We start from the raw sequence: 27266 nt of genomic DNA, 5'->3' as shown, positions 1-27266 counted from the left end.
ACCCCCCGCTAGTCTATTGCTGTGCTCAAGACCAAATTCAACTCAACTGATGGAGACCTTCATCTGGTTTGAACATCTCAAGAAGCTTCCAGGGAGCATTTGGCTAGACTCCTGGGGAAGCTCTGCCACACACCAAAGGAGCCAGGCAGGGTGAGGGTTTGCACCTCTGGTCTCCGCTGTGCTTGGAACCACTGTGGGCAGCACATGGGCATCACTTACCAAGAAAAAAACATTAAAGCACTTGCAACTGCTCAGTGAATCCTATCACAGCTGCATCAAAAATCATATTTCTGGTTCACGTTGTCAGACACTGGGCCAAAAACACAGTGAGGAATACAGACACCAGGATACAGGGAGCTTAGAAAACTGCCTTTATTCTATTAGTTGTTGGAAAAATGAAAATACAGAAAGAGTTTAGTTGGCTGCAGAACAGCAAGAAGTTCACAGGTTAGGAGTCTGATCACTACATGGTAACCAAACTTACACAAAAAGTTTCATTTTTTTAGTTTTGAAACTGGGTCCAGCAATGAACTTAAGGCAACTGAACAGTTCAGAAGCTTTGAGTGTGAGCAGGCTGTCTTTTCTCTATGGCATGTCACGGAAAAAACTCCTCCTGGGTATGCAGACCACTCAAATGGGTCAGACTCTTACAAATGAACAGGGGAAGAGGATCAGCTGCTTTCCATCTTACTTTATTTTTTCAAATACAGTTTCTTAAAAAACCCAGAACACCTTAATGCAGAGGTTACAAGTAACAGTATTAGGAAATCCAATTATACAAAAAATACTACATCTAAGCTGGGGTAAATAGATTTATTTTTGGTAACATACATTTAAACTGGCACTAATTACACAGTAACTAAAAGGTAACTAACATGAAACCACAGAACCCTCACTTGTCCTTAGCTGAATGGGACTTGGTCATTTCAGAGTGATCACATTTTTAAACTAATGTTTTAAATCACTGAGCCATGAAAATCAGATCTTCCTAAATGTGATAGCACTGAAGCTACACTTGATTCCACATACAGCCATGTAACTGTTGTACTCAATTAGAATAGGACGTTAGTTATAAAGTAGTTACAGACCAATCCTCTGTGTTGACAGCTTTTTCTCTTTCTAGAGAGAAGACAGAAGATAGAGAATTGTCTTCAGTTAGCGCCTGACATATCCTGTGAGTGCAGAAAAGGTTGGTTAGAGGAATGTTGAGGTTAACCTTGGGTGCACAGATGAATTTGATGCAGATTGTTATAAAAATCATGGTTGGCTTCTAAATACTGGTAGCAAGATGACTCGATTTTTAAATCTCTTAAGTAAATTATAGATAATGAAAAAGGCCAGTAATCATACACTAAGATTAATAAACAGCACTTCAAAATTACTCAAGTGCAGGGTGCTGCTTTGGCCATCTTCCTCTGGCCACACTTTATAAGAGAAGGCACCCAGACTTTTTCTTGCCACGCCGGGCTTGCAAAGCAGCTCTAGTGGCCATTTCAAAAACCTCCCTCACACCGTCTTTGGTCTTTGCCGAACACTCCATATACCCAAATGCACCAATGCGGTTTGCCATATCTCTTCCTTCTTCAGGTTTGACAGGCTCCTGCAACAACACAGAAGCAATTGGTGAAAAGTCCAAAGCCACACTGAACGTCCCCAGTCTATTCTTTCCCACCCAGCTTCCCAACAAACACGAAGATATTTCTAGATTAAATACACACAATTAGTCAGTCGATTAATAGCTAGTCCCCCCTCTGAGATTAATACTTTAAAAATAATAAAGGCAGATTTAAAATAAGATTTGCTTATATTCTCAAGATGCTGCATATAATTCTCAGCCTGGATTACAGACTGCGTGCATACTAGCACATCACACCAGTGCTTGAGGACGTGATAAATTTTCTAATGCCTCTGAGCTTAAAAAGCACAAGTCTGCTTATTTAAAACTAAACATTTATGCATCTTTTTGCCATAATTGTAACAAAAGCCTATGAAGAAACCCTAAAATTGATGCCTCAGTCTGTCTAAAAAGAAATATGATGCAACAGGAGCAAAAATTCCAGGGCTGAGCAGAGTACCTACAGGCCTACACCCAACCTGGGAGCTTCAGACACTATCTGAAAATAAAACCAAGTAATGTGCTCAGGAGTGAGCTACAGCATCTGTGATTAATTCCTTCAAAACAGGTACCAATTAAACTGTTTCTTTATACAACCTGAAAAATAAAGATTAACTGAAGCACACATGCATTGGTTGTACTGACTCTCTGAATCAAGTCATTTCTACCTCACAAATCCAGCTCTCCAGCATGGAGCAGCTGACTGTTAGTAACCCAACAGCTCCTAAGAAGGCAGTTTTCATTGCTTGGTATGAAAAAATAATCTTTTTTTTTTTTTTTTAAATCACCAATTGAAAAACAAACACTCAGTTACAGGTAATGAATACTTTCTGGTTCCTGTCACAAATAAGCGTTCATTGTGCAGCCCATAGGAAGCTGGCAGCAAGCTGCTGATGCCCATTTACTGTTCTGGGTACAAACGACACACACTTCATTTATTGTTAAGACACTCAGAAAGGAACCTGCCTGCTTCATTTTGGCCAGCTCTCGTCTTGTGTGCTCGTCATTCCTCAGGTCCTTCTTGTTTCCTACCAAGATGATAGGCACGTTGGGGCAGAAATGCTTCACCTCTGGGGTCCACTTTTCTGGGATGTTTTCTGAAAAAATGAATACAAGTGTGACTGTAACTAAAACCCAGTTCTGGGGCTAGTTTTCCTTTAAAGCTTCTATCTGCTGATTGATTTTAACTTACTAAAACACAGCAATACAGTTTTCTATTTTTAATGTAGGGTGCAAACAGACTTGTTCTAGTATCACCAGAAAGTCAAGCCTATCTATGGTTCATTTTAAGGCTGAAGGATACCTAACATTTTGGTTTCTCTATCTCTCTCAGTAACTACCTGACGAGGGTGAGCATAAGGTATTTCAAAGAACATACTGTAGAATTCTGAAGTAAGGAGTTATGGAATATTGTGCTTCAAGAGAAACATTTTATCTCCAGAAGCTAAAGATGGGCACAACCCCGAAGCATAATTTTTTACAGCAATTCTTCCTTTCAAAAAGCAAGATCAAACCATCGCTCCAAACTCTCCCATTTGCTGTACCAGAAACATCACTCTACAGACTAATTACAGATGCACAGAAACAAAGACTGTGCGCAAGTCATTTGTAGATTTACCATTTCTCCTTACCTGCAGCAAATGAATTTATGCTCACATACAAACAACTTTTGTCTCCTACAACTCTCCTTCATGACTTTTATTTTAACAGACCTGCAAATAGAAGACTGGAGGGTTGTTTGCAAAGGAAAACCTCGACAAATTCTATAATACCAGGAAGCGTTGCGCAGTCCAAAATATTAGACTTTGCTTTCAGAAGCTCTCAGACACCTGAGATTCAGCAGGGGATATATTATACCTGCAGGTTACACAACTCCTTTTTAACTTCATGAAATGCCATTCAGCTTTTGAAGAGACTACACTATTACCGCATCGTTTTCTTGCCCGAAAGAACAACTTAGACAAGCATTTTGAAGCTAGTTTTTGCACTTCAGCCAAAACAGTAAGCAGTTGTGCACCTGGAGTGCTCCCCTCTAGGTGTTTCACAACTGAAGTGCTGCCTGGCAGTTCACTGCTCCCAGTGCACAGGCACTCTGCTACTGGTGAGCAGGGAGGACAGGAAAGGAAGAGTAGCTGAGATCAGACTTGGCTTAATGAAACCACTCGCTAGAGCTCAGCAAGCCACCCTGTTTTCAGGGCAGGCAGGCAGCCCTCCAGCTGCCGGGGGTAGCACATGCAGTGGGAGCGAACACGGACCAAACCTTGGCCTTAACAGCCACACCAAGCACGACTACAGTTCCACTGTCAACCCAGCCTTGAATTGTTTTAGAGAGAGACCAAGACCATGAAAGATGTCTTTAAACACGGAATCAGGTGGAAGCGATCAAGAGAGCAATCAGGACTTTCCAGATGTCAAGCTGGCACTGATTTTCCTAAGAAGGCACTCTTTCACACCTACCTGTTCAGTGGCTGCTACCTTTCAGAGGCAAGGCAACAAATCAGACCGAACAGCCATCAGGCATTATCCCAGTCAGACTGTAATGCCACTGGGACATCTTAAGAAATATTTTATTTGCTTATGTGCTCAAGCCTTCCGTAAATTGTGGCAGGAACGGTATTTTTCAGCCATAATACACTGAGGATGTTCAGGACTAATCCTTCCATTAACTGCACTGTGTTTCACGCCTCCTTTCTGTCTCATTCTTGCTTCTTCCCAAGACAACTCTGGGAGGAAGAGTTTATCCATAAGATAGATCAGAAATGTACGAAAGATGCACCTCTAAGGACAGCTTGCAGTGATCAGGATTGCCCTGGGATAGAAAACTCTGAAGGATTCAACAGTTTAATACATTTGGGAGAGAATCTGTATGCCATTTATGAGCGCCGTTTGAAATAATTTGCCACCTTTCATTAATACACAAAGCAGACAGGTTTCTCAGTTTTACTGGTTTGGAACTGCCTCCTCACCCAACGTACGGGCGTAATTTTGACCAGTGACAAACAAGTGAAAGTCAGTCGCTGTACAGAAGGGTCTTGCCAAAGCACATCTGGTCAGTCTTTCTCTGAAGATCAACCTTACCATTATCTGCATTCTAGCAAGACACCTCACAAACAGACACTAATGGACAAATCCCACTGGTGAGTGAATTTTTACAGAAATTCACTTATTTAAGAAAGTGCTACCACAAAGCACGTGGTTAGGAGACTACACTGGATGGAGTAATTACCATTTTAATGGGACAGAAATCAAAGTTCCAGAGTTTTTTTGTTGAACCTTAGAAATAGGAGCATCTCTACTTCCTTCTCCTTACCCTCTTCAAAAACATCTTTTTAAGATCAAACACATAGATTCCCATGCGTCAGTTTTATAAACCAATCAGTGAGCATTTTAGTCTTGGACTCCACACAGAAGTGCCCACCTACTAAACAAACAGAGGTCTGAAATGTGTTTCTGGAGCTCAGAAATCTTATATCAAGCAGCTCTTTTCTCCATCACAAGCAGATGCCAGCCAAGGGAAAGCAGACTAGAGTGTAAATCTACAGCCTCTGCGATCATTTCCACTAGTGAGACAGCCACTCCCTTAGGTGCCAACCCCTCTCCAGGATGGTTCTAGTCCACGTTTCTTCCCCACCAAGCCAAGAAAGAAAATCTAGTATATTTGGAACCTAACAATTTGCAGTGTTTGAAACCGATCTCTCTTTTGAATATAAATGAAAAAGAAAAAAAGAAAAGACGGTTAAGGAATGAAAACACAAGCTTTCTCATTTATGTACACAGTTACTCCATTTTCCTGGATATAGTGTGATCTCGAGTGTTTAAGAACCTGTAATTTTCAAGGAGAAATAAAAAAATATTTAAAAAATCAAAATGCCACTCAGTGTTGTTGATGAATACAGGTTCCTTTAAGGCCTTAATTTCTGAAAACCATACACTGAAACCAGTATGAATTTTGAAGTTAGCGATGTTCTCAATCATTACAGCATGTGAAAATATATTTTACAGAATGATTTCCCAGGGCAATACAGCAACAGAGCAGCAGTTCTCACTCAATTATTGATATACTTACCTAAACTATCAGGACTATCAATTGAAAAACACATAAGTATAACATCGGTATCTGGATAAGAAAGTGGTCTAAGTCGATCATAGTCTTCTTGTCCTGCTGTATCCCACAAAGCCAACTCAACCTGCAGAAGAAAGACAAAGGCAGTTAGCCAGATCATCAGGGAAGGTTTGATTTATAAGCTAGTAATCCAAGCAAAGTGGATAAAGTTTTTCAGTCAACACCACTCAAAAGGAGGGGAACATAAGACAAAATGCTTTGACAAGAGAACTATGAGAAACTTCCCATTTTGTAGCTCCAAAAATCAACTTATTGTAGCCTTTTTCCTTTATTTTTTTTTAAATATTCATGCCTACTGTCAGTTCTCTGAAAGGATGTAAAAGCTACCAACAGAACACCAAGACAGAGGAATTAAAGGGAATCAGCTGCAAAGGGCTGAGAATCTGTTTGATAAGCATTCCAGAAATAGCAGTTTTCAATGGAAGAGGACTAAGCATATGCTATTTAGGATTATTCATGTTTTCAATTGGTTTACAGCTGGAACCTGTAGTGACTAAGAAATGTCAAGGTAATACTTATTTGTGCACAAATTCGTTATAACTCCATCACAGCAGAAATTTAAACATGTAATTTGCTTCAAAATAAAAGTGATTTCTATGTGAAGTTTCTTGTTACTAAGAACTGAAGTTGGCTAACATTCTCAATATTTATACTTGTGGTAGAACTAGAGGAGAACACCCCAACAGGATTGTTTAAAAGTTTAGAAGATATAGCCAATATTTAAACAAGGAAATTTACTCTTGCTTGAGATTCTCTGATCTGTCTGTAACAGAGTGGGTCCCTTCTTGTTTAAGCTCTTATGCTAGAAAAACTCCAGAAAAAAGTCCACAGCAGCTCAGACAAAGGCAGACGGACAGAACTGGAACTGAAATGGGAACGTGAATGGGCAATGTACGTGTCTGGTTGTATTTTGAAGATACAAAGCCTTATTTGCATACTTGTAAGGAAACTTCTGACTGAAATATAGCAGATTACTCCTTAGAGTAACCTCTGCATTCACATCTGCCAATGTGAATTTTGTAGCAAATGTTCATACTTTTTACAGAGACATCTGCTGCGGGTTCCCTCACACGACATTTGTATCAGCCCCTTTGCACCAGCCAAAGAAACACATCCTGCAGCACCACTACGAGTCTTCACGTGGCTTCTGAATGTTTCTGGTAGTGCTTTTCTAAGAAGACAGTAGGCAAGCTACTCTCAAACAGGACAGTCCTAAGCAGTACGCTCTTACAAACTTTTGTAATCAAGTTTTCAGACGAAGTGCTTGGATAAAATATGTCTTCTAGTTATGAAAAATTCAGCTGACATTTCCACAACAGAAAATGCACTGCTCAAGCAGCTCATGCAATTTTTATCTAGGTACTGGCTGCATAGAGCCAACAGGGCATGGCTCTCTGTTCAAACCATTTAGAGATGCAGAGATTCAGGCAGAAAGGAATGAGGCAATTTAACTAGGTGATAAGAGATAGAAATGGATATCATACATATTTTAAACAATAGTCCTCAGAGTACAAGAAACTGTAGAAATTGTAATTCGGCAGGAAAACATGTTCTTACATTAGCTTAAAAGGATTTTTTTTTAACCTGTTCATATCATGAGAGAGAAAAGCTCTTTTCAGACTTGGATAGCATAAACTGTAATGCCACGATTAATTGGACTGTGACAGTAGGAAATCAATTTTAAAATAAAGCACAAAAATGGCTCAAAAAGTTTTTGCTCAAATCAGAATCGAAAATGAGCATATGAATCTGTCACTGCATCTGAACTAGAACTGACTGAAAGATTTTCTGACTGTGCCTGAACCTACAGCAAAAATACATGTCAGAGTGAGACGAGGAAGCTCGGCACCACCAGCACCACGACCTGCCACATGCTCAACATGAGGACCCATGGCATGGAGGTGAGCTGCAGGGTAACAAAACAAGACTAATGCCATGCCTGCCTAAGTGGTTTTGAAAATAGTTGGGCTTTCAAGGTACAAAGTTGCTGCTTCACATGCTTCCAGAGTACCCTTGAAAGTGACAGTTTTACACATCACACACTCCCCTTGTGTGACGCAAATGCAAAGGCAAGCTATTTGGCTTTCAGACAGCAACTTTCAGATGGCTGATTCTTGGATCAGGGATTTGGCACGTTTGTTTGTTTGGCAAACAGAAGGACTCAGAGGTCACATAGATTAAAAACCAATTTTCAAAATATTTAAAATGAGATGTTATAACATTTCATTTACAAAAGAACAAACTGAAAACGAAGCTCAGTGAGCTGCATGCTCAGTACACTTGGCTGCTAAGAACTGCATTCCTTCAGACAAGTGGAACAAATGATGAAGATGTACAACTACAAAAATGAAATCCCTTTGAAGCGTGCCAGTCATCTGTTCTAAAGAGGATTCTGCATGTTGCCAGGAGCAGGTATGAAAAAAGACTTACTCCAGGGACTTGTTTTTGTCATCACGATACCAGGTCCCAATCAAAACAGGGACTCTGCTATGCAATTCCAAAGGCCCAGCGTCCTCAGCATGTAGGCACATCTTTGGAATATCCACTCCCATATACTGCAATGTTTTCCTTGGTAGAACTGTATGGTTTTTAGAGTCTCTAATTGTAAAAGGTTAGAAATATGTTGTTAAACAGACATTGGATATGTGCAGGTTCTGGACAGGTCAGTATTTTTGTCCACAGGAACATGCTAAATATTTTAAAATAAATTTACATCTTGAGTACTAAGCATGCATACTGACCACTTACTAAAGAATTGTGGCGATCTCCATGCTATTCTGAATAAATGCAAGTTCATTTTGACTATTACAAGAGAGTACACATACCTGTTTTCCATCCACTTCAATATCTGCTACATAATTTTCAAAGACGGTGGGAACATACACTTCAGGGAACTGGTCTTTGCTAAATACAATCAGCAGACAGGTCTTTCCACAGGCACCATCACCCACTATAACCAGCTTTTTTCGAATGGCTGCCATGGCTGAAAAAGAAGACAACAACTTATTAATTCTTCCATTACAGCTTTTAACTGAGATGCTAATAATTAACAACCATTAAGTTTCTAATCAATAAGAGCTTTTAAATTGCATCTATCTGCCCAGTAGAGGGAAATATATCTGGAATCATGAGAGTTCAAATTCCCATCCTTTTAAGAAAAATATTCTCCAGGATGTGTCAACACACTGGTAAGCCACTAGGCTTAAAAGCAATAGAAGGGAGGGAGATCAGTATGTTTTAGCATTTCTTTGCCTATTCCGTTATTTAAGACAGGAACCTCCACTGAAAGTAAGTGAGCGAGCAATACTGCCCACGAACACATTCTGGAAAGTGTCTTTTAGATGATCCAGTAAGAGACGCTTCAGCTCAAGGGCAGTAACATTTTCTCATCACACTGAGTTGTCCTAACTGTAAAGTGCCAGCAGCTTTCTGTGAGTCACTTGGACTGGGGAGCTCTCTGCTGCCACGTCAGAGCACTCGCGGAAGGACCTCAAGGTAACCAGCTTGTTCCTCAAATTACAACCACCACGCTGCAAAGCGTTCTGGAAGTACACAGCTCAGTCCTCAACCCGCTTTGCTGGGCATCGCCGTTACCGGGTCACTGGAGCCTGCCACCAGCAAGGGCTGCGGCGGCTAACGGCTCGGGGGACGCAGGGGGAGACGTGCCAGCAGTGCTCCTCGCAGCTCTCGGCGGCAGTACGAGACCGCACTGGTGTTGGTGACACAGAAGGCAGCGCGAACAGTGAGCTGACAAAGTTTGTTAATGATACAACATCGCTCCAGGCAGTTCACTATAAAGACACTTCTAATGATGTACACAGAGAAAAATTGTCCCAACTTTGAGAGCACAAAACAAGGGGCCCTGAGCTGCCTATGACGTTGCATAGGCAAAATCTTGGGTCAAGTATCAAGTTCCTGGAAACATCAGGAACTGCTCTGGTAGCACTCAAAAGAACTAAATGAAATTTAGTTGGGGCTGCCCCATCCCTGGCAGTGCCCGAGGCCAGGCTGGATGGGGCTTTGGATAGCCCAGGCTGGCAGGAGGGGTCCCTGCCTGTGGCAGGGGGCTAGAATTAGATGATCCTTAAAGGTCCCTTCCAACCCAAACTATTCTATTGCTCCGTGAAATGGCAGGAACCTCTAGGAAAGCAACAGAGCAACTCTGGTCTTCGGTCTCAAAAGCTGGAAAAGGTTCAAACAAAAGCTAGAGTCAGGGTGAGACTGAAAATGATGGCATTGGATTTGGCAAACATCTACAAAGTCACAGGTGGCCCAAGCAGCACGGAGAGGGATTCACTGTTCATCCCCACTTCCCATAAATGCAGAGGGGGACACAAAGACAGTAAAAAAGGGTTCAACCCACTGGAAGGCAGCAGTTGAGTGACCAGAGGAACTCCAGCAAGAAGATGCTGTGGACATAAGAAATCTACGCAGACCTAAAGGAGACCAGGCAGGTATGTGGGAGAAACTTCCTGTACAGGTTAAAGAATGCAGAAACCACACCTGGCTAAGAAAATCCCCACAGCAGAAAGTATTTTGAGGCTGAGACAGTACTTCATAGCACTATACATGTACTTGCTTTTTTTTTTTTTTTCTCTCTGGACACTCTCCAACAGTTTCACGTCCTTTTTGTACTGTGGTGCCCAGAACTGCACACAGTGCTCGAGGGGAGGCTGCACAGCGCAGAGCAGAGCGGGACAATCCCTTCCCTCGACCGACTGGCAGTGCTGTGCTTGGTGCACCCCAGGGTACGGTTGGCCCCCCTGGCTGCCAGGGCACCCTGCTATCTCATGTTCAACTTGCTGTCAACCACAACCCCCCAGATCCCTCTCTGCGGGGCTGCTCCCCAGCGTCTCGTCACCCAGTCTGTACGTATAGCCAGGGTTGCCCCGTCCCAGGTGCAGGACCCAGCACTTGCTCTTGTTAAACTTCATGTGGTTGGTGATCGCCCAGCTCTCTCTGCAAGGCCTTTCCACCCTCAGCCGAGTCCACAACTCCTCCAAGTCTGGTGTTGTCGGCAAATTTGCTCAAAACACCTTCTAGTCCTACATCCAAATCGTTTATAAAAACATTGAAGACGACTGGCCCTAAAATGGAGCCTTGGGGGATCCCACCGGTGATGGTCCACCAGCCTGATGTGGTCCCATTCACCACAACCCTTTGAGCCCTGCCTGTCAGCCAACTGCTCACCCATCGTGTGATGTTTTTGTTTCGCTGTATGCTGGACATTTTGTCCAGTAAGATCCTATGGGAAACCGTGTCAAAAGCTTCACTGAAGCTTCATGAGTGAATTCATTTAACGAAGCTTCACGACAATGGAGCAAACAGCAAAGCCATCGTAATATTGACCACCACCCCAGAGGGAACACCCTCGTGAGTTAACTTTTGCCATGACAATCCCAGTACGAAGCTCTGAAGGTGACTTGGTGCTGCTGGCGAGGGAGGAGGGCTTGAGGAAGCACATGAGAGAAGAGCACAGCAAAAATGTTTTCTCCTTTCCACCTCTTCTCTTGCCTTAAGAAATTAAGGCAGTGAAAAGGTAAAACTAACCACCTAAAAGCAACCTCTAGTACGATGTGGCTAAGAAGCAGTGGCTATTACAGAGATCTGTATTTCTCTGTGTGCAAGCTGAGAAGGACCATTTCAGCCATCAAGCAGCAAGGGCTCAAGGACTTCTAAAGCACAGCTTCATCGGACACATAACTGCTCAAGTAATCCAAATCTATCTCTAAAATGGGCTTCATTCACCTTGTGAATACATACGTACACACATTTACCTTAGGGGCTTCGGGTTATTTTTTTACATTTGTGGAAGGTTTAAAATGATCCACACTTCAAAAAAAAATATCTTTCAGTGGTTTTAAATGTTTTTGAATACTTTTTAGCAATGGTAATATTTGATTTTACAGAACTGGAGATCATCTGTTCTCTCTACCAAGTCAACTGACTACTTAAAAGTCCTATCTGCTGTCAGCTGTGCAATATGCCCTTCAAAACTGCAAGGCTGAGTCCTACAAAACCTCTGAAGCTATCTGCTCCACTACATTCACTATGAGAAAACTTCCTCTAATGCCTATCCTCAGCCTTCGTAGTGTAATATAAGCCCATTACTGTTTATCCTATTTGACATGGGCATGGCCTTTATGAGGAAAGGCTGAGGGAGCTGGGTCTCTCTAGCTTGGAGAAGAGGAGGCTGAGGGGTGACCTTATTAATGTTTATAAATATGTAAAGGGGGAGTGTCAGGAGGATGGAGCCAGGCTCTTCTCTGTGACACCCAACGATAGGACAAGGGGCAGTGGGTGCAAGCTGGAACATAGGAGGTTCCGCTTAAATATGAGAAAACCTTTTTTACGGTGAGGGTGACAGCACTGGAACAGGCTGCCCAGGGGGTTGTGGAGTCTCCTTCCTTGAAGACATTCAAAGCCTGCATGGATGCCATCCTGTGTGATGTGATTTACGTGTTCCCGCTCCGGCAGGGGGATTGGACTAGGTGATTTTTCAAGGTCCCTTCCAATCCCTCACATTCTGTGATTCTGTGTGATAGCACAACAGCCCATTCCCTTTCCCTAGTATATTTGAGAATATGCAACTTTATTTAATCTTCTCTTCAGGCAAAATCATTTCAGTTTATTCAAGACTCCTTTGAAGTCATACTTTCTAAACTTTCGTGTGGATCCCTTCTGGACACAGTCCATTGACACACATTTACCAGAGCATGAAGGCCAAAAAACAGTACTTCACCTAGGGCTCTACCAACGTTAACTAGAGCTGAGGGATTACTTTGGTGATCTTCCAGGCTACACTGTTGTTTACACATCACAATGGATGTCTGTGTCTTTCCCCCCTTCCCAAAGACAACACCGCTGATACATGCAGCTTCCAACTCACGCTAAGTCCCAGATCTTTTCCATTAGCACTGCTACGTAGTAAGTGACCCTGCAGTCACAGCTCAGTAGTCTAATGTCATGCTTTTATTTATCCTTCTTGATTAATGGTTTATTCCATCTCCAAGTTCTAGTCCCATCTTCCATCTGAACTACAGACTTCCTCAGATGCAAGTTTCATCATCACGATCCCCAGATAAGCATCTAGACCGCTGAAGAAACCGTAACGAAGCCAAAGTTGGTGGGTGGCAGAACAGGATAACCTGCTCCTCTTCAGGGATTTCTGCTTCCCCCTTCTGTACTCATGGCTGGGGTCCTGCCCCCTTCTCACTGGCATTACCTGCAATAGGCAGCTGACCTTCTTGGCCTCGCCTATGGACAGCCTTCTTTTTCTGTGGGGTATCACGTCAGCTCTTAACTTCCTCTAAATACTTATGTCACTCCGGATTTTTTCTAAGCGTTCCTTGTCATTTGAATCTCACTTTATATTTTGGCCTTCTGGGTTTTTTCTTCACATACATATGCCTAAGGTCTACAAGAAAACTGCAATTCAGTAAAAAAAAAAAACAATGCAAAACCAAAGCAAACAAAAACCACTTTGAAATTTGCAGATTCTTAGGAGTATCTTTTTCATCAGAAAAGCTCATCATGAAAACTCTTCCTGCCAGAGCCTTTCCTGAGGTCTGCGGGCATTATTTGCACGCAGTGTGGAAGGCCACCCTCCCACACGAGCTGCCATTCAGCTACTTCCTTCCAGCTGCTCAGGATCCACCCCAGGAGGACCCCCCCCTGCTCACAGACTCTCTGTGCAGGACTGTCACCAGCGTATCTCACACTCACTGAGCAGTCTCACTCATTTAATCCATTGGATATTTCGGTAGTTACGACCCCCTTATCGCCAACTTCTGGAGGGTCCAGCTACATGCTCAGAAGGAGCCTCAAGCACCTTAGCGTATCTTGGTGGCCTACGGTGTCCTCATCTTTTTTACTTTAGCTTCACCTTCCAGAGACTTACAGCAGAAGAACTTCCTCAGCGTAACGTCCTGGGAACAAAAGCGTTGTATAAAATTAAATTAAGGGATGTAAAGATCACCATTTATATCCTTGCCTCCAAAGCCCTAGGAGTTGCCTCTGGTTTGCTTAGTCCGCTCCTGGCATTATCTCTAGCGTTCCTGCACATGCCACACAGGCTGAGGCGAGTTTGTGTACAGACCTCAACAAATTTTCAGAAGCACTGGGTAGATAAATACGCCCCAGGATGTCACATCTGATCACCAGACACCACCATCAGCCTCGGAAGGAAGTCACCAAACATCACAACCACTTGTTTCTTCCCAACGTTACAGCTTTGCGGTACTTGAAGTTTCTGCTCTACTGGGGAGGTTGAACTGCTGCTGCCAGGACAATATACTTCACTTTTGTTCAACACACGGACGTTCAAAGGCGGAAGGAACACTGTTGTTGAGCTTGCACCAACCTTCTTCCTACGAGAGCTTCATCATCATGTCTGTATTACTGAAAGCCTCTACGTGTCTGACAGTTGTTCTAGGGATGCTGCTTGTCCAGAAAAAAACATTTTTGCTCTCCAGTGTCAGTAGATATCTGGCCGTAACAACAGTATACCACAATTCATGATAAATTGAGACAGCTATTTTCTACTTCATCACTCCTCTATTTGCATTAGCATATTCACAGTAATAATTTCTTAATTTGGAAGAATAACTTCTTTGAGTTTATTATTTTAAGTTAAAATAAATACATTACTATTCGGCGGGTAGCTAAGGGACTGTCAGCTCTGGCAAATACTCAGAAGAACATCCTTATAGTGTAACTGAGAAAAACCTGACTGCTTACAGTGCAGCTACATCTTAGTGGTACGCGTCACAAGGACAACACTAACAGCGTTCACTGCAGCTGGGTCTTTCTGCTACATTTTGACATTCTCTAGTTTTTGTAGTCAAGTATTCCGAAGCCTGAAAATACATCAGTTTGAACCAGCAGTATGGTTTGACAGAAATCAACAGGTATTTTTCTAGCCTGAAATGTTTTAAGATGTACTCAAGTTACATGCAAGTTAATTTTTGCTGCAGTACAGCCTGTGACCAGCACGCACTTACATTCAGAGGTAAAAAGCGGTGTCTAAAGTTCAGAAGAGGACGCTACACATAGACCAAGCCCAAGCCACCAGAATCTCACTATAACTGAACACAAGTGTTACACATTCATCCTTTTACACAATGCATAGAGCAGGGAGAGAGCAGTAAATCCAGAAAGCTGCAGGAACAACATTGCTGGAGATGCTCACAGAGCAATCAGCAAGAAATATTCAATCCCAAGTAGTGCAATAGAACAGCTGCAGTCATCTTCTAGGGGCATCCGTGCCATCTTCTGTAGCAAGACACCAGATCTGCAATTTTTCCACCTGGTAAATGAAGCAGCCCTCCCACCCCTGCATTTATAGGGTTCTTAAAACCAGCTGGTCTGCTAGACTCAAAGTGGAAACTCTCACAACATGACACAAGTGACTCATTTGAATGGAAGAGATGCAGTGATGACATTTCCTCAAACCTAGGCCAGTGCCTTCCACAGGTATTACAAGAGCTTCAGACGGTTTGCTCAATCCCCCTACCATCACAGGAGGTTACGACACAAGGAGCTCCTGTTTGTTGAGAGCTGCCACACTAATGCCCTTGTTGCATGAGGCTATTTCTAAGTGCAGCACCGCTCGGGGAGAGGCGCGCGGCATAAAGCCCTGCTTGTTAGGAGGATCCAGGGAGTGCTCCAGAAGGATGAGAAATGGGGAAAGTCATTTTTTTCAGGTTTTAAATGTGCTCCCCCCAAAGCATTATTGTTTACTGCAGTGGAATTTGCCTTTTTCTTCAGCACGCTACTTATTTCTCCAAGGGACAACATTTCCAGAGCCTCCTCTCCTGCATACCCCAAGGCCACAAAAGGGTGTGTGAGGACCATGCACGCTGTTGACATTCTGCGGATGGATAAGCTGGTAACAAACACGCTAGGTTTGCCTCTCTAGCTCTGGCCCTCAACCTTGCAGAAAGTAACACGGTGCAAGAAACAGCCCTTTACCACTGTGTACGTGTCCCGACTAGACAATTTTAATGATCAATCAACTGCAGCCAACTTTATATTGCCCACTACGTGCTATAGGCAGACCCACGGTGGTGTGCAGTTTTGTCAAGAAGCTGGTCTGTTACTGCTTATGTTACCAAGAGCCCAGCAGAAGCAGCTCAACAGTACCACTCACTATATTTCTGATGCCAGGAGGGCAAACACCCTTTAAATTCTTTTATACCTAATCTTGCTGAAGTCCTCAAAACAAAGGTGTTGGAAAGCGTGGGTCTTAAAATCTTGTAACCAGCTTTTTTCTGCACTTAAGTTTTTTTTTTTTTTTAAAGTGCTTTTGCAAGCACTTACTCAGTTCACTACCAAGAGAATTATAGGCCCCAACTCTTCCCACTGACTTCATTCCCCCTTCACTCGGTCAGCACTGACCTGGGCCAGGAGGAGGAACAGGCCCAAGGCTGAGGGACTGGGGTCCGACCCTACACAAGCTTCCCCACCCCGAGCAGCCAAGCCCTGCCCTCTACCTATCCCAGGGGAGGACTGCCTCTGGGCCAGAGTGTGGATTTACCTTTACAATACACTCACTTCTGCTCAAATACCAGGGGAGGGAGGAAGGAGCTTCTGCAAGGACTCCAGAGAGGAAGAGGACATGGATGAGCAAGCTTTTCCCACAGTTTTCTTCTGGCCATTTAGCAATGTCTGGCACCGAAACTGAGAACGACCTGCGTCTCAGAGCAGCTACGAACAGAAAGGAGGCCAGGCCAAAAGCAAACAGGCCTGCCTGTAGGGCAGCTGTACACTGACAGTTAAAGAACGAGAACTGAACATGGAGCATCTGGGTGGGGGAAACGGTATGAAGAGCATGATCAGAGAACGAGGAGGAAGAAGGGAAAAAGGCCAGGATGAGGATGGCAACCAAATTCACCCTCCTTTAGCAGAAGCCAGGATCCGCAAATCCCTGTGCTTTTAACCGCCACCAGAAGGCAAGCATCTCACCTTCCTCCTCCTTTCAAGTCCCAATGGAAAATGTCAGTGACTACATGCTCTGTAGTGTTCTTCCCCACTATGTTTTTCATCAATGCAAGCACATAAACACGTGTTAGAAACATTGTGGAGGTTACTACTGAAATGCTGTTCGTGCTAACTTAAATCAGGTCCTCTGGGCACACGTAAGCCTGTGTGTACTCCCTATGCTGTGTTTTCACACAGCCCAGACAGGACGGGCCATGTGTTTAACTGGTGATAGCCGCGAAGCAAAGGAAACAGTGACCTCAATTCACCTCTCCCAGAAGTTGCAAAATGGGTAGCAAATGGCCTTAGGACTGCATTAAGAGTATGGGAAAAAAAAAAACAAAGCGATTCAATCGCAGAGAAGACTTAGATCCAACCCCTGCTTCTGCTGCAGGCTTCCTAAGAGATCCCAAAGAACTACATACACCAAAACGTGCTGCCAGCGACCACTGATTTATTGCCTTTATTTCCAAAGGCATTCAGAATAGAACTCATCTGTACTACACTGAAAGCAAAAATCAAAAAACTCCATGCTTAAATCGATCGCACTCGTTTGACACCACATACAACCTGAAATGAAGACTTGCTGGGGTACCAGTAGCTCTTCCGTTCCCTGACACTGGAATGCAATCACTAAATCCATGAATGCAGCTGCTGCTGTAAAGTGATAGGCAACACAGCTTACTTCTGTCATTAAAGTATGCTTAATTCTGTGCAAATTTGCCTGTGGACATCGACATTCATAAAATAAGCCACGCTATTTCCTGTATTGCTAACAAGGCTTTTGGGAAACAACCCTATTCTTTAGAGCACCTAGAACAAAGTGCTTTGTTTGACAGCACTGCGGAACAGACCTATTTCTAACTACCGTGCTACATGGGAACAGTTGGTAAGAAAAGATATCTACTGGTGGTGTTCTTCTTACGGGTTTTTTTTGGGGTTACATTTCAAATTTAACACTCAAAAAAGTCCCAAAGCTGGCAAAGCACAAGGCAGGCTACTGACACTGCACGTTACAAATAATCCATGGTGGAAGAGAATTTTTCTATTATATGAATGAAGTACAATTGAAAAAGTCACACAGGTCAGCGTAGCACCCAACAGGGTGAAAATACTGGGCACAGGCCCTTGGACAGGCGGCGCAGAGCGCTCGGCTTTCTGCTAGCAGTTTATTCGGACTGGGTATTAACCATGCTCAAGCCTGGTAAGTTTTACTAGTTTGGGGAAAGTGCTTTGCAAACACAGCTGGACGCTTCTGCAGCCAGCTTTACACTGGGAGCCATACAGCTGTGCTACAAGCCCAGTCAGTAAACCTCACCAGCTCCCAGCTAACTGCAAACCACCAGCTCAAGCCTCCTCGCACCACGGCACCAGAACTGGGAGCAGGGTCAGCTCAGCTGCAGGAGGTCTTAAATGTATTGGTTTCATGCCAGCCCCAGGGAACCCCTAATGACCGGTGTGTTTTATACGGAGTAATGAAGAGCTATCCAGAAGTACAGAACTGGAATTTGATAGGCACAGGCGCACAACGCATTTCAGTTGAGCACAAGGCAGATTGTTTATGCTGCCTTTATGGCAGCTGTGACGGGACAGGAGGTGAGTCGTCCAGCACCAAGCTGCCCGTACAAAGTTTTTGCGGAAGTCCAAATCGGCAGTCACTACTAGATCAGTGTCGTGTATCACATGGACATGGTACGCCTAACCTGAGGCATCACGTGAAGTCTCAAAGCTGGATTCATCATATCAAATGACAGTCTTTGCCCTTGCTTTCCTCTTCAGGATAAATCTTGTATGACAACATGCAGCTCATCTCACTCCTAGATGAGAAAATTGCTTTTGATTCTGGTAAGCTTTCTTGATTTCTGGCCACCACGGGAAAGAGCAAAACATTTTTTGCTTTGCTCTCCTTCCCTGAGCAGCCCACCCACCTGCTGGCGCTTTACAGGAGCAAAGCCTCAGCACGATCACACACACACACCTTTCACTAAGATGCCCAAGCCACGACCTGTGTGACCCTCTGTGCTCCAGCACTGCAGTTCCAGCACCAGCCAGGGACCAACCCACAGCAAAACTTACACTTTCCACACCTGGGGACTCGCGGGCCACCCTTTACTATAGGGCTTTGCACACAGAATTGAGCACATTAGCTTGGGCCTCGTCTGCCCAGCAAGGACAATAAATTAGCAGTGGATGTCTACAGAAAAGCAGCGGAGGAAAAGGAACAAGAAGCTTCCTCACACAGGCTCCCCAGACTCCAGACATTTTCAGCTCAGGAGCTTCCTGGGCCAGACGCAGTTCCTGCGGGTTTGGTAACCTCCAACTGATTTCTCTTCATCAGCTTGTCCAGACTGCCTTTGAACCTGTGTAAACTTTCAGTGCTCACAACATCCTGTCAGAGGGAGTTCCCGCAGCTTAATTACACATTGTGTGTAAAGCCACTTCCTTCGGAGTCAAAGCTGTCCCTATCAGTTTCTCTGTCCCCTAGCTCCTAACCAGGAGAAGAGCCAACAGCTTACCTAACTCACCCTTTCCGCAGGTCATGCAGCAGGCCTTCCAGAACAGAGCCTTGCAGCACAGGTTGTTTTAACCCACCCCCCCCACCGCCCCATGCCTTGGCCAGCAGCAACCAACCTTGCAGCTGCCCCTTGTGCAAGGAGCGCCGGCATGGCCAAGGCGTCACGGCTGAGCGCAGGGGCTGGGGGGGCTCCTGCACAGCTGGCACACAGCTGGCAGCCCGAGACGTACCTGAGGGCTGCAGCACACGGAGCACAGACAAGCTGCAGCTTGGTCATTCCCCAGCACACGTTTCGCTCCTTGAATCAACTCGATTTTAGCTCAGGGGTAACAAATCCACCGCTGCGATTCTTGCTCCAGCAGTGAGCTGTTTTCTGCACTAGGGGTAAGGCTTTACTTGTGACTTCCTCATTTACCTGTCCTCTGCTGATTTCTTCATGTTGTTATTTTGCGTTTCTTCCAGGTGGCCGGCGAGAAATCCAGCCCACGAGCTCACTTCCTCACGAGCTCACTAGACACAGGTACGCTGCATTTTAAAGCTGCCCTCCTTCTCCTAAATTTAATACGAAGCACATTGATTTTGTAGCAGTTTCGTTTCTTACTGAAAGTGATGTGCAATTACTGTCAAGTGCTAACCAGAAGGCTGAGATGGACACTTACGAACCAAACCGAAGCAATTAACACTAATTGTTTCTATTACCCCCAGCCTAGGCTGAGTGACATTGCCTTAATTCTTTCCTGAACGCTTTGTTACTTATTCCATCATTGTACCTGGGATTGATGTCTTAGTCTGATGGGATTACAATCATTAAGGCTGTCCTACTTCTCCTTATTATTATTACATACTAGCATTCTTCCAAGCTCCTTCCACTGCTGCAGCATTTAAAGAGTTTTCTGGAAAAAAAACACATCTAAATAAACCACACTGTTCTCAGGCCAAAGAGCTTCAGATTTGAGGTGTATACAAAACAGAGGCGTAGGTCACCAACTCCAGCCAGTTTCAGCGTGCAGTGATGTTCAAACTTTTCTTATTTACAGAGATTATGAAGACACCTGGCTACAGGGAATTTCCCTGTGTATTGATCAGTAACTGGTGAAGGACAGGACAAAGAAAAGCACCTCTCGCACCGCTGACCACCAGCGGAACCTGTACAGCTCAATGTTCCTAAATGACCTGAAAAAAGCAGGAAAAAGACAATATTTACTGATAATGCCGAGATGCTCAGGCAATAAAGGCAAGGGCTTACAGTGATGAACTGCAGGACCTTAAAAGACTCCGCCTGAGCAATAAACTTGGATGAAACTTGAACACTGCAAAACCAGTTCCTACTTCCTATAGGATTTGAGGGACTCTGAGTCGACCACTGCTATTCCGGGTACATCAGTAATTCCTTTAAAATATAAGCCCAACACTCTGAAGAGTTAAAAATAATAATAATAAATAAAAAGCCAGTATCCAGAAATAGGAAAGAGTGAACAAAGCAGCAATAACTAAGCCAACATGTGAACCCAGGAGGGCACCTTCTGCCCGTGTGCAGCTCTGATTTGCCCCACACCACGGCTGCCCAGAACTGGGAGCGCTTTAGAGCACGGCAGCACGGGCAGTTACACCACTGAACAGCTTCCACGTGAACAAAGGAGACAGAACTGGAAAAGGGACAACCTGGAAGAGGCTTACAACGAGGAAGGAGGAAGAGAACGACTTGCAGGTGTTTCTCAAAGATAAGTGAGGACAGCCAGGGCCCAGGTCTTCGGTCTCCAGGAAGTGCAGAAGGTAACGCCGGGTAAGCCAGCTTCAAAGCGAAGGACAGCAGACCTTCCAGCAAGACTTTGCTATTTCTAACACTTTTTAGATCTGTAACTTTTCAGATCCGTAATTTCTTAGTCATAGGTTTCTCCTCGACCTCCAATTTCCCCCCAGCTAGGCATTTTCCATGTCTTTGAGCTTGTTTTTTATTTTTTACTTTCGGTTTCTACATTTCTCCTGTCCCAGCAGTATGGCTGTCCTGCATTGCTTTTTAAATGCAAACAAAACAAGATGCTTTCATTTCCTTTCCAAGCCAGGATATTTATTTCTCTTTCAGCACGTGACTGGGGAAAAATATCACAAAAGGAGTTTCCCAAAACATATTTTTTAGCCCGCTTAAGCCAAAAACGTTAAAAGCTAGAAGTGCAATACGTGCAAGCAGAACTCTCCACTGGCACTGTGCATCCTGTTTTCCAAGCACCAAACCCAGCGAGGTCCTTTTGGACCTGTTCGCTCTGCTCTTGACTACCTGCAAAGCTCTCCTCCCTTTTTCTACAGGGTTATGGGATTAACACCACTTCAGAACCCAGGGAAGAAAGCTAACTCCATCATTTCGTCTCAGCCACAACGAGTCGATGACATGACACCCTTCCTCCCACACCCGAGGCAGGAGGTAAAGCAGAGACTACTGGGGCAGAAAGCAGAACTTTTTCTTCAAGATCTGTGCCTCCATTGCTGTCCTTCCAACTCTCGTTTAATATTCTTGTTACTTTGCCCCCACGGACTCGTTCTTCATTATATGCAGGCATGACAACTTACGAGAGCACTTCTCTTATGCAATACCAAGTCCCAAGATTACTTTGCACAAAATGAGATTAGGGCTTAATATTGAGGTAATTATAGCAGGTCCGTGGACTTCCAGTCATGTGTGAGATCTGCAAAACGCTTTGCATTTGTGCCAGCTTTTTTTCTTGGTGTCCCCCCTGCCCAGACACCTCCCTTGTGTCCAGCGGGAAGCAGGATGGCCCAAAAGCAGCCCAGCAGGTCCTGCTCAGGTCAGATCGCTGCCTTCAGGCACCAGCCGCTGCCCTGCACCACGGCAGAAGCACAAACAGACAAGAAAACCAACTCCCCCTCTCCCAGACAACCACCTTTTCGCACTCACGGTTGATGCTCTCACCTGTCCTCTTCTTCCTCCTCTGCTCCTACCACAAGCTGACTGCTGAGACTGCGCTGGTTCAGGCCAAACGCCCACCTCCTCCAGCACCCTGCCTGACACCCACCTGCCTCTGACATGACCGAGGGAGAAGAAGAACAAGCAAATGCATTGACACCTCCCTGAGTTTATTTTCCCAGTTTCCAGCTTGGGTATTCTTAGTCAGCTTGTTAATCTTTGTGCGCGGCAGCCCATTTGATTGCGTTTTCTCCTGTGATTTCATCTGTTTGATTTTGAAGTCACATAAATCATCGCCATTCAGAGCGCTTTGTAGCGCTGAGTTCTGTGGTCTCTATGCAGACTGCAAGAGGCACCGTGGGTTTTGATCTAGACCAGAACGCACTCAGTCACGTCTTTCCAAGCTGAAGAGTCCAAATCTCCTTAAGCATCCCCTGTATGGAATCCATGCATTATCCCTGCTCATCCTCGTCAGCCTCTTCTTTGCTTTTCCTGTTGTACTGAATCCCCAAGTCCATTTTCCTTCCCAGTAATCAGGGTATCTGTGGGCTATGACCCGAGAGCCATGATGCTATCCTGCTTTCTTCTTTACACCTTTTCCCAGGGCTCCTCACATGCACTCATCTGATCACTGCTGAACATTCAACCTGCAGCATTTCCAAAGCATTATGATAAGCTCTTCCTCCTAAATGGCAATAATTACCTCTCACCCCATGAAATCAAGATTTTTTTCTAAACTTTGCATCTATCTGGAATGAATTTAATTTGACATTTTACTACCTTTACTTCAGCATCAGAAGGACTACAAGCAGTTCTTCCTAGTCAGCTTTCGTCTTTCCTCCCCTTACTAACCAACACCCGTCTCACCTTCAGATCTCACCAGGCCGTTTGAGAGCACACTGAACAAAACACGCTTCCCTTCTCTGTGCTTGCCAAGTCATTCCAAAACTTTGGGAGGCTTAAGCAGCACCATTTCCTTTGCAAAAGCCACACTGATTTTATCCACTCTTAAGTTGTTAGCCCAACTCTTTACTTTTTTTTTTTTAATTTTAAAAATAGGCCTTGAACTCTACGATATCCTGCTGAACTATTTTTAAGAACTGATACCATGTAGGCCATCTCCTATTTCTCTGGCTTCGAGGTATGAAGTGAGAAGTCAAACAGCGTAATTAATAATATAGACATTTCATCCCCAAGTTCCTTCGGAACCCCTTGGGCAAGCACCATCTGCTCTTGGCATTTTGTAACTACACTTATGATTTTTTCTGAAATACTCTTTGCTGACTGATCTTCCAGTGAGTCCTTATCCCCATAAAGAGAATTTCTGGCATAGGAACCTCTTTGGACTCCTCCACAGTAAACAGGAATGCACATAAATCATGTAACTTTCTTCTGATGGCTTCATCATCAAATACTTCTTTCACTTCATCATCATCTACTGACCCTCCAGACTCCAGCAACCTTCTTACATGCTTGGAAAATAATTTATCATTTAATTTTGGTAGCAGTTTGATGTTACTGAAAGTCTCTTATATTTTTCATTTGACTTGAATGTGACAGTTCATGTTCTTATTTACTTTCTGGGTCAACTTCAGAACTTGAACTTTCTGAGGGCTGTATTCTTTTTTCGAACAGTTTCTTTATCCCAAACTGCATTCTCATCTGTCGACATTCCACACTGTAATTTAAAATCTTCCCAGCAACATTTTCAATTTCAAGAGCAGAAGCCTAGTTCTGCTGTGGTTTACATGGAAGCCAGCCTTTCCAACAGCTTTTGGACTGAAGTTCAAAAAATGAACCGATTCTCTTTGTCAGTACCAAGCTATTGAGATCCTACCCCCCGACAGCCTTCTCATCTCACACAACTTCAGCAGTGCAGATGGAAGGTGGAGAACAAAGAGCCCTCATGTGTAAAATGTAAGAAAAATGAAACGTTAGCAAAGAATGCAAACAGAGATAACTGGTACTTGGGAGAGTTGCTGGTTTTTCCAAACCACTGACACATGCAAACGCAACCTTCCTTAAAAGCTGAGGAGGAGGAATCTCTCTGGTTGTACAGACCCACGCGAGGACCTGCTCCACAGTGTGACAGTTCCATCAGCCAGTACACTGTCAGGTAAAAGACTTATGGCCACAAAGCACTGCTAGTTTACTGAGCAAGGAGGCTGAATTCGCTGTTTCTGATTAAAAACAACAAAAAATAATCAATCAAAAACCAACTGTTGGAGTTTGAGGGAAGAAAGGCCTCGCATTTGTTGTAGGTGCACAGCCCAATTTTATTAGAGGCACCAGGTACGCTAGTGACGCTATTCACTCACGCCTTCTTCACGAAGGCTGGTCAGAGGAAGAGAGCGAACCCCGCTCCGACTGGTTTAATTAGGAGATCCACTTAGGAAGGACTGGCTACTAGTAGTGCGCGTGCAAGAGTGGACAGCAAACACCTCCATCAAAAGTTGCTTTATGGATATTTTAGTTATTTCACTCTCTCAAATGCCCTTTTCAAGTGAAAATGTGGATAGGAAAAGGAGAGAAGAGCGGACGGATGGATCAGAGCTCCTCTACCAACTCCACTTACGCTTTTGGCATCTTTCACCCACAGCTCAGAACGAGGTGAGAACAGAGATCAAGGTCAGAAGGCACCTGGACACCTGGCAGTGGTGTACACGGCTCACACAGCAAAGCAACAGTAACTTAATCAGCGACTGGAAGCGGTTCTGGGATACTCAGGCTTCTCGAGACGATCACAGAGGTAACACACAGCTTACTGTGTTGGGCTACCTCGCGCTCTGTACTGTGCTCAGCGCTGCAGGAGGGCAGCCACGCCACCACCCCAGGATTTCCATTCCGCATTAAGGCGTGTGCATTTGCATAGCCACATCCCTGGAACCTAAGTCAAGCTGTCATTACGTGCATTTACTTCGCACAGCAATGCTCTCTGTTACAAATTTTTACCAATATTACCTCTGTAGCAGCACAGACTCACCGCACGGAACAATTTAAGATTAGAAGGGCATGCTGACTAGCCTTTCCTGACAAGGTAACTTCCTCGAGCTCACCGGTTTAACTTTTCCTCCACATTAGTTAAACTTGAAGGCAAGTCCTGAGAGAACAGAGTGACACACAGCAGTTTAAGTGGACACGTAATAACACACAAACCAGTCCAGGCATTAGCGTAAAACGTAAGGGGTAGGGTCTGAGGGGAGACTTGGAAAGAACCTCGATAATATCACAGCAGCAGGGACTGAAATACTACAGATACTACGCAGAGATCAACAAGACCAGGAAGGTACAACGGCCTGGTGAGAGCGTGGTGTTCGAGGCAGGAACTTGTAGAGCTGAGCAGACCACGCAAGCTGTGTAAAGAAGAGCCACGGGGCTTGGGGCAACGTAAATATGTTGAAAAGTAAAAAAAATAAGAAGAGGATCAAGATAAGAGGTAAGTAAAAAGCAGTGAAAACAAGAGTTACCACGAAAAAGTGAAGGAAGAAGCTGGTAATTCCTAACACACCCCACAACACCCCCCCCAAAATCAAACTGTTTCTACTCGGAATTTGCTTATCTGAAGAACCACCTCTAGTCCTACATCCTGGTGGCAATTAAGACCATTTAGGATGTTTTTGCTGTCGATCCCTGGCTCGGAGAAGCGCCTGCCTCTGGCGCTCAGGCCCCGTGGCAGCCAGCCAGGGCGCGCGCCTGGAGAACCGTGAGGGCGGCGCGAGCGAGGGCTGCGCGGCTCCACGGCCGCTTCCTCTCGCACGCTGGTTACGTCTCCAGGAATCACGTCCCGAAAAGAGCGTTCCAGCAGCGAACGACGCAGATCACCTGTTAAAACTTAGTCACGTTGAGCGTTTACGCCGGACGCGCTTCGGGGCGTCCTGTTGAAGCAATTACAAGGAAACACGACTGATGGCAGATTTTTGCCTTTTGGAGCGCGCGGAACAGGAACGGCAGCGCCGTGGGGCCGGGGACCCCGGCGAGACCCCGACAGGGCGGCAGGAGGGGGGCGCTTTCACAGACGGCACTTTCAGGCAGGGATAAAGTTCAGCTTTCGCTCTTAAAAAACTCCCCCAGCAGAACAACAACAACAACAACAAAAAAAACAAAAAAGCGCGTGCGGCACCCGACCCTTTGCGCCGCGGATCGCTCCGCGGACAACTCAGCTAATTTGTCGGGCTTCTCAGATACAAAGGGGGGCGGAACTCGGCTCCCCGGGCGGCGGCCGCGCTGAGGAGAGGCCCCCGCGGCCCGGGCGCTTCCGAGCGGCCGCCGCCCGCGCTCCCCTCCCCCCCCCCCCCCCCCCCCCCGGCTCCTCCCGCGCTCCGCCGCCCGCCCCGCCCTCCGCGCGCTGCCGGTGACGTCACCACAACAGGCTGCCACTCAGCCGCGCCGCCCCACGCCCCGCCGCCCGCTCGCGTCGCGCCCCGGCCCCGCGGCTCCCCCGTTCCCCCCCCCCCCCCCCCCCCAAAAACCGGCACCCGCCCCGCGGAGAGGCCCCCCCCCCCGAGGCGCGGCCGGGCCCGGCAGGCTGCCCCGGGAAAGCCCGGCTCCTCTCCCACCCCGCCCTGCCCTGCCCTCCCCTCCCCCGCCGCCCGGACCGGCCCCGTTACCGACCCCGGAAACTTGGCGGCGCTCCGCCGGGCGGCCTCCCCCCCCTCGGCGGGCGCGGCGACGGGAAACCCGGCCGGGCCGGGGCAGGGGGGGGGGAGGGGAGCAGGGTGTGGGCCGGCTACCCCCCGCCCGCCGCCGGCCTCGCGGAGCTCCCGGCCGGGCCCCGCCCGGGAGCCGCGGCCGCGCCGCCGAAGGGGAGAACCGGCCGGGAGCCCCCCCACACCCCCGCGCGGCCGTGAGCCCCGTGCCGGTACCTGCGGCCTTCCCCTGGGTCCGGCTCCCGCCGCTTCCTGCTCCACAGGCCCGAGCTCGAGCGGCGGCGAACGGAAACGGGCGGGGCGGGGGCGTGCGCGCTCACCGGCCCGGCGCGACGCGGCGCGGCGCTGCGCTCCTCGCTCGGCCCCGCCCGGCCCGGCCCGGCTCGCGCGCGCCCGTGCGCGCTCCCGCCTGCGCGGCAGCCAATGGCAGCGGCCGGCCGCGGGGGCCGCCGGGAAGGGGCGCTATA

General features: G+C 45.9%; 1 protein-coding gene across 1 annotated transcript; it reads right to left on the bottom strand.

Annotated features, from left to right (window-relative positions):
- Nucleotides 1-348: 348 nt before the first annotated feature.
- On the bottom strand, nucleotides 349-27162 carry RHOA (ras homolog family member A). Its single transcript, XM_067003246.1, has 5 exons — nucleotides 27016-27162; nucleotides 8564-8721; nucleotides 5682-5802; nucleotides 2582-2712; nucleotides 349-1600 (listed from the first exon to the last, which is right to left on the bottom strand). The coding sequence occupies exons 2-5, from the start codon at nucleotides 8717-8719 to the stop codon at nucleotides 1427-1429; spliced, it is 582 nt and encodes a 193-aa protein (XP_066859347.1). The 5' UTR covers nucleotides 8720-8721; nucleotides 27016-27162; the 3' UTR covers nucleotides 349-1426.
- Between the last annotated feature and the right edge of the window lie 104 nt (nucleotides 27163-27266).

This window comes from Anser cygnoides, chromosome 10, assembly GCF_040182565.1.
Source record: "Anser cygnoides isolate HZ-2024a breed goose chromosome 10, Taihu_goose_T2T_genome, whole genome shotgun sequence".
NCBI classification, from domain to species: Eukaryota; Metazoa; Chordata; class Aves; order Anseriformes; family Anatidae; genus Anser; species Anser cygnoides.
The sequence above is the reverse complement of the archived record's forward strand: the minus strand, read 5'-3'. Positions and strand labels throughout refer to the sequence as shown.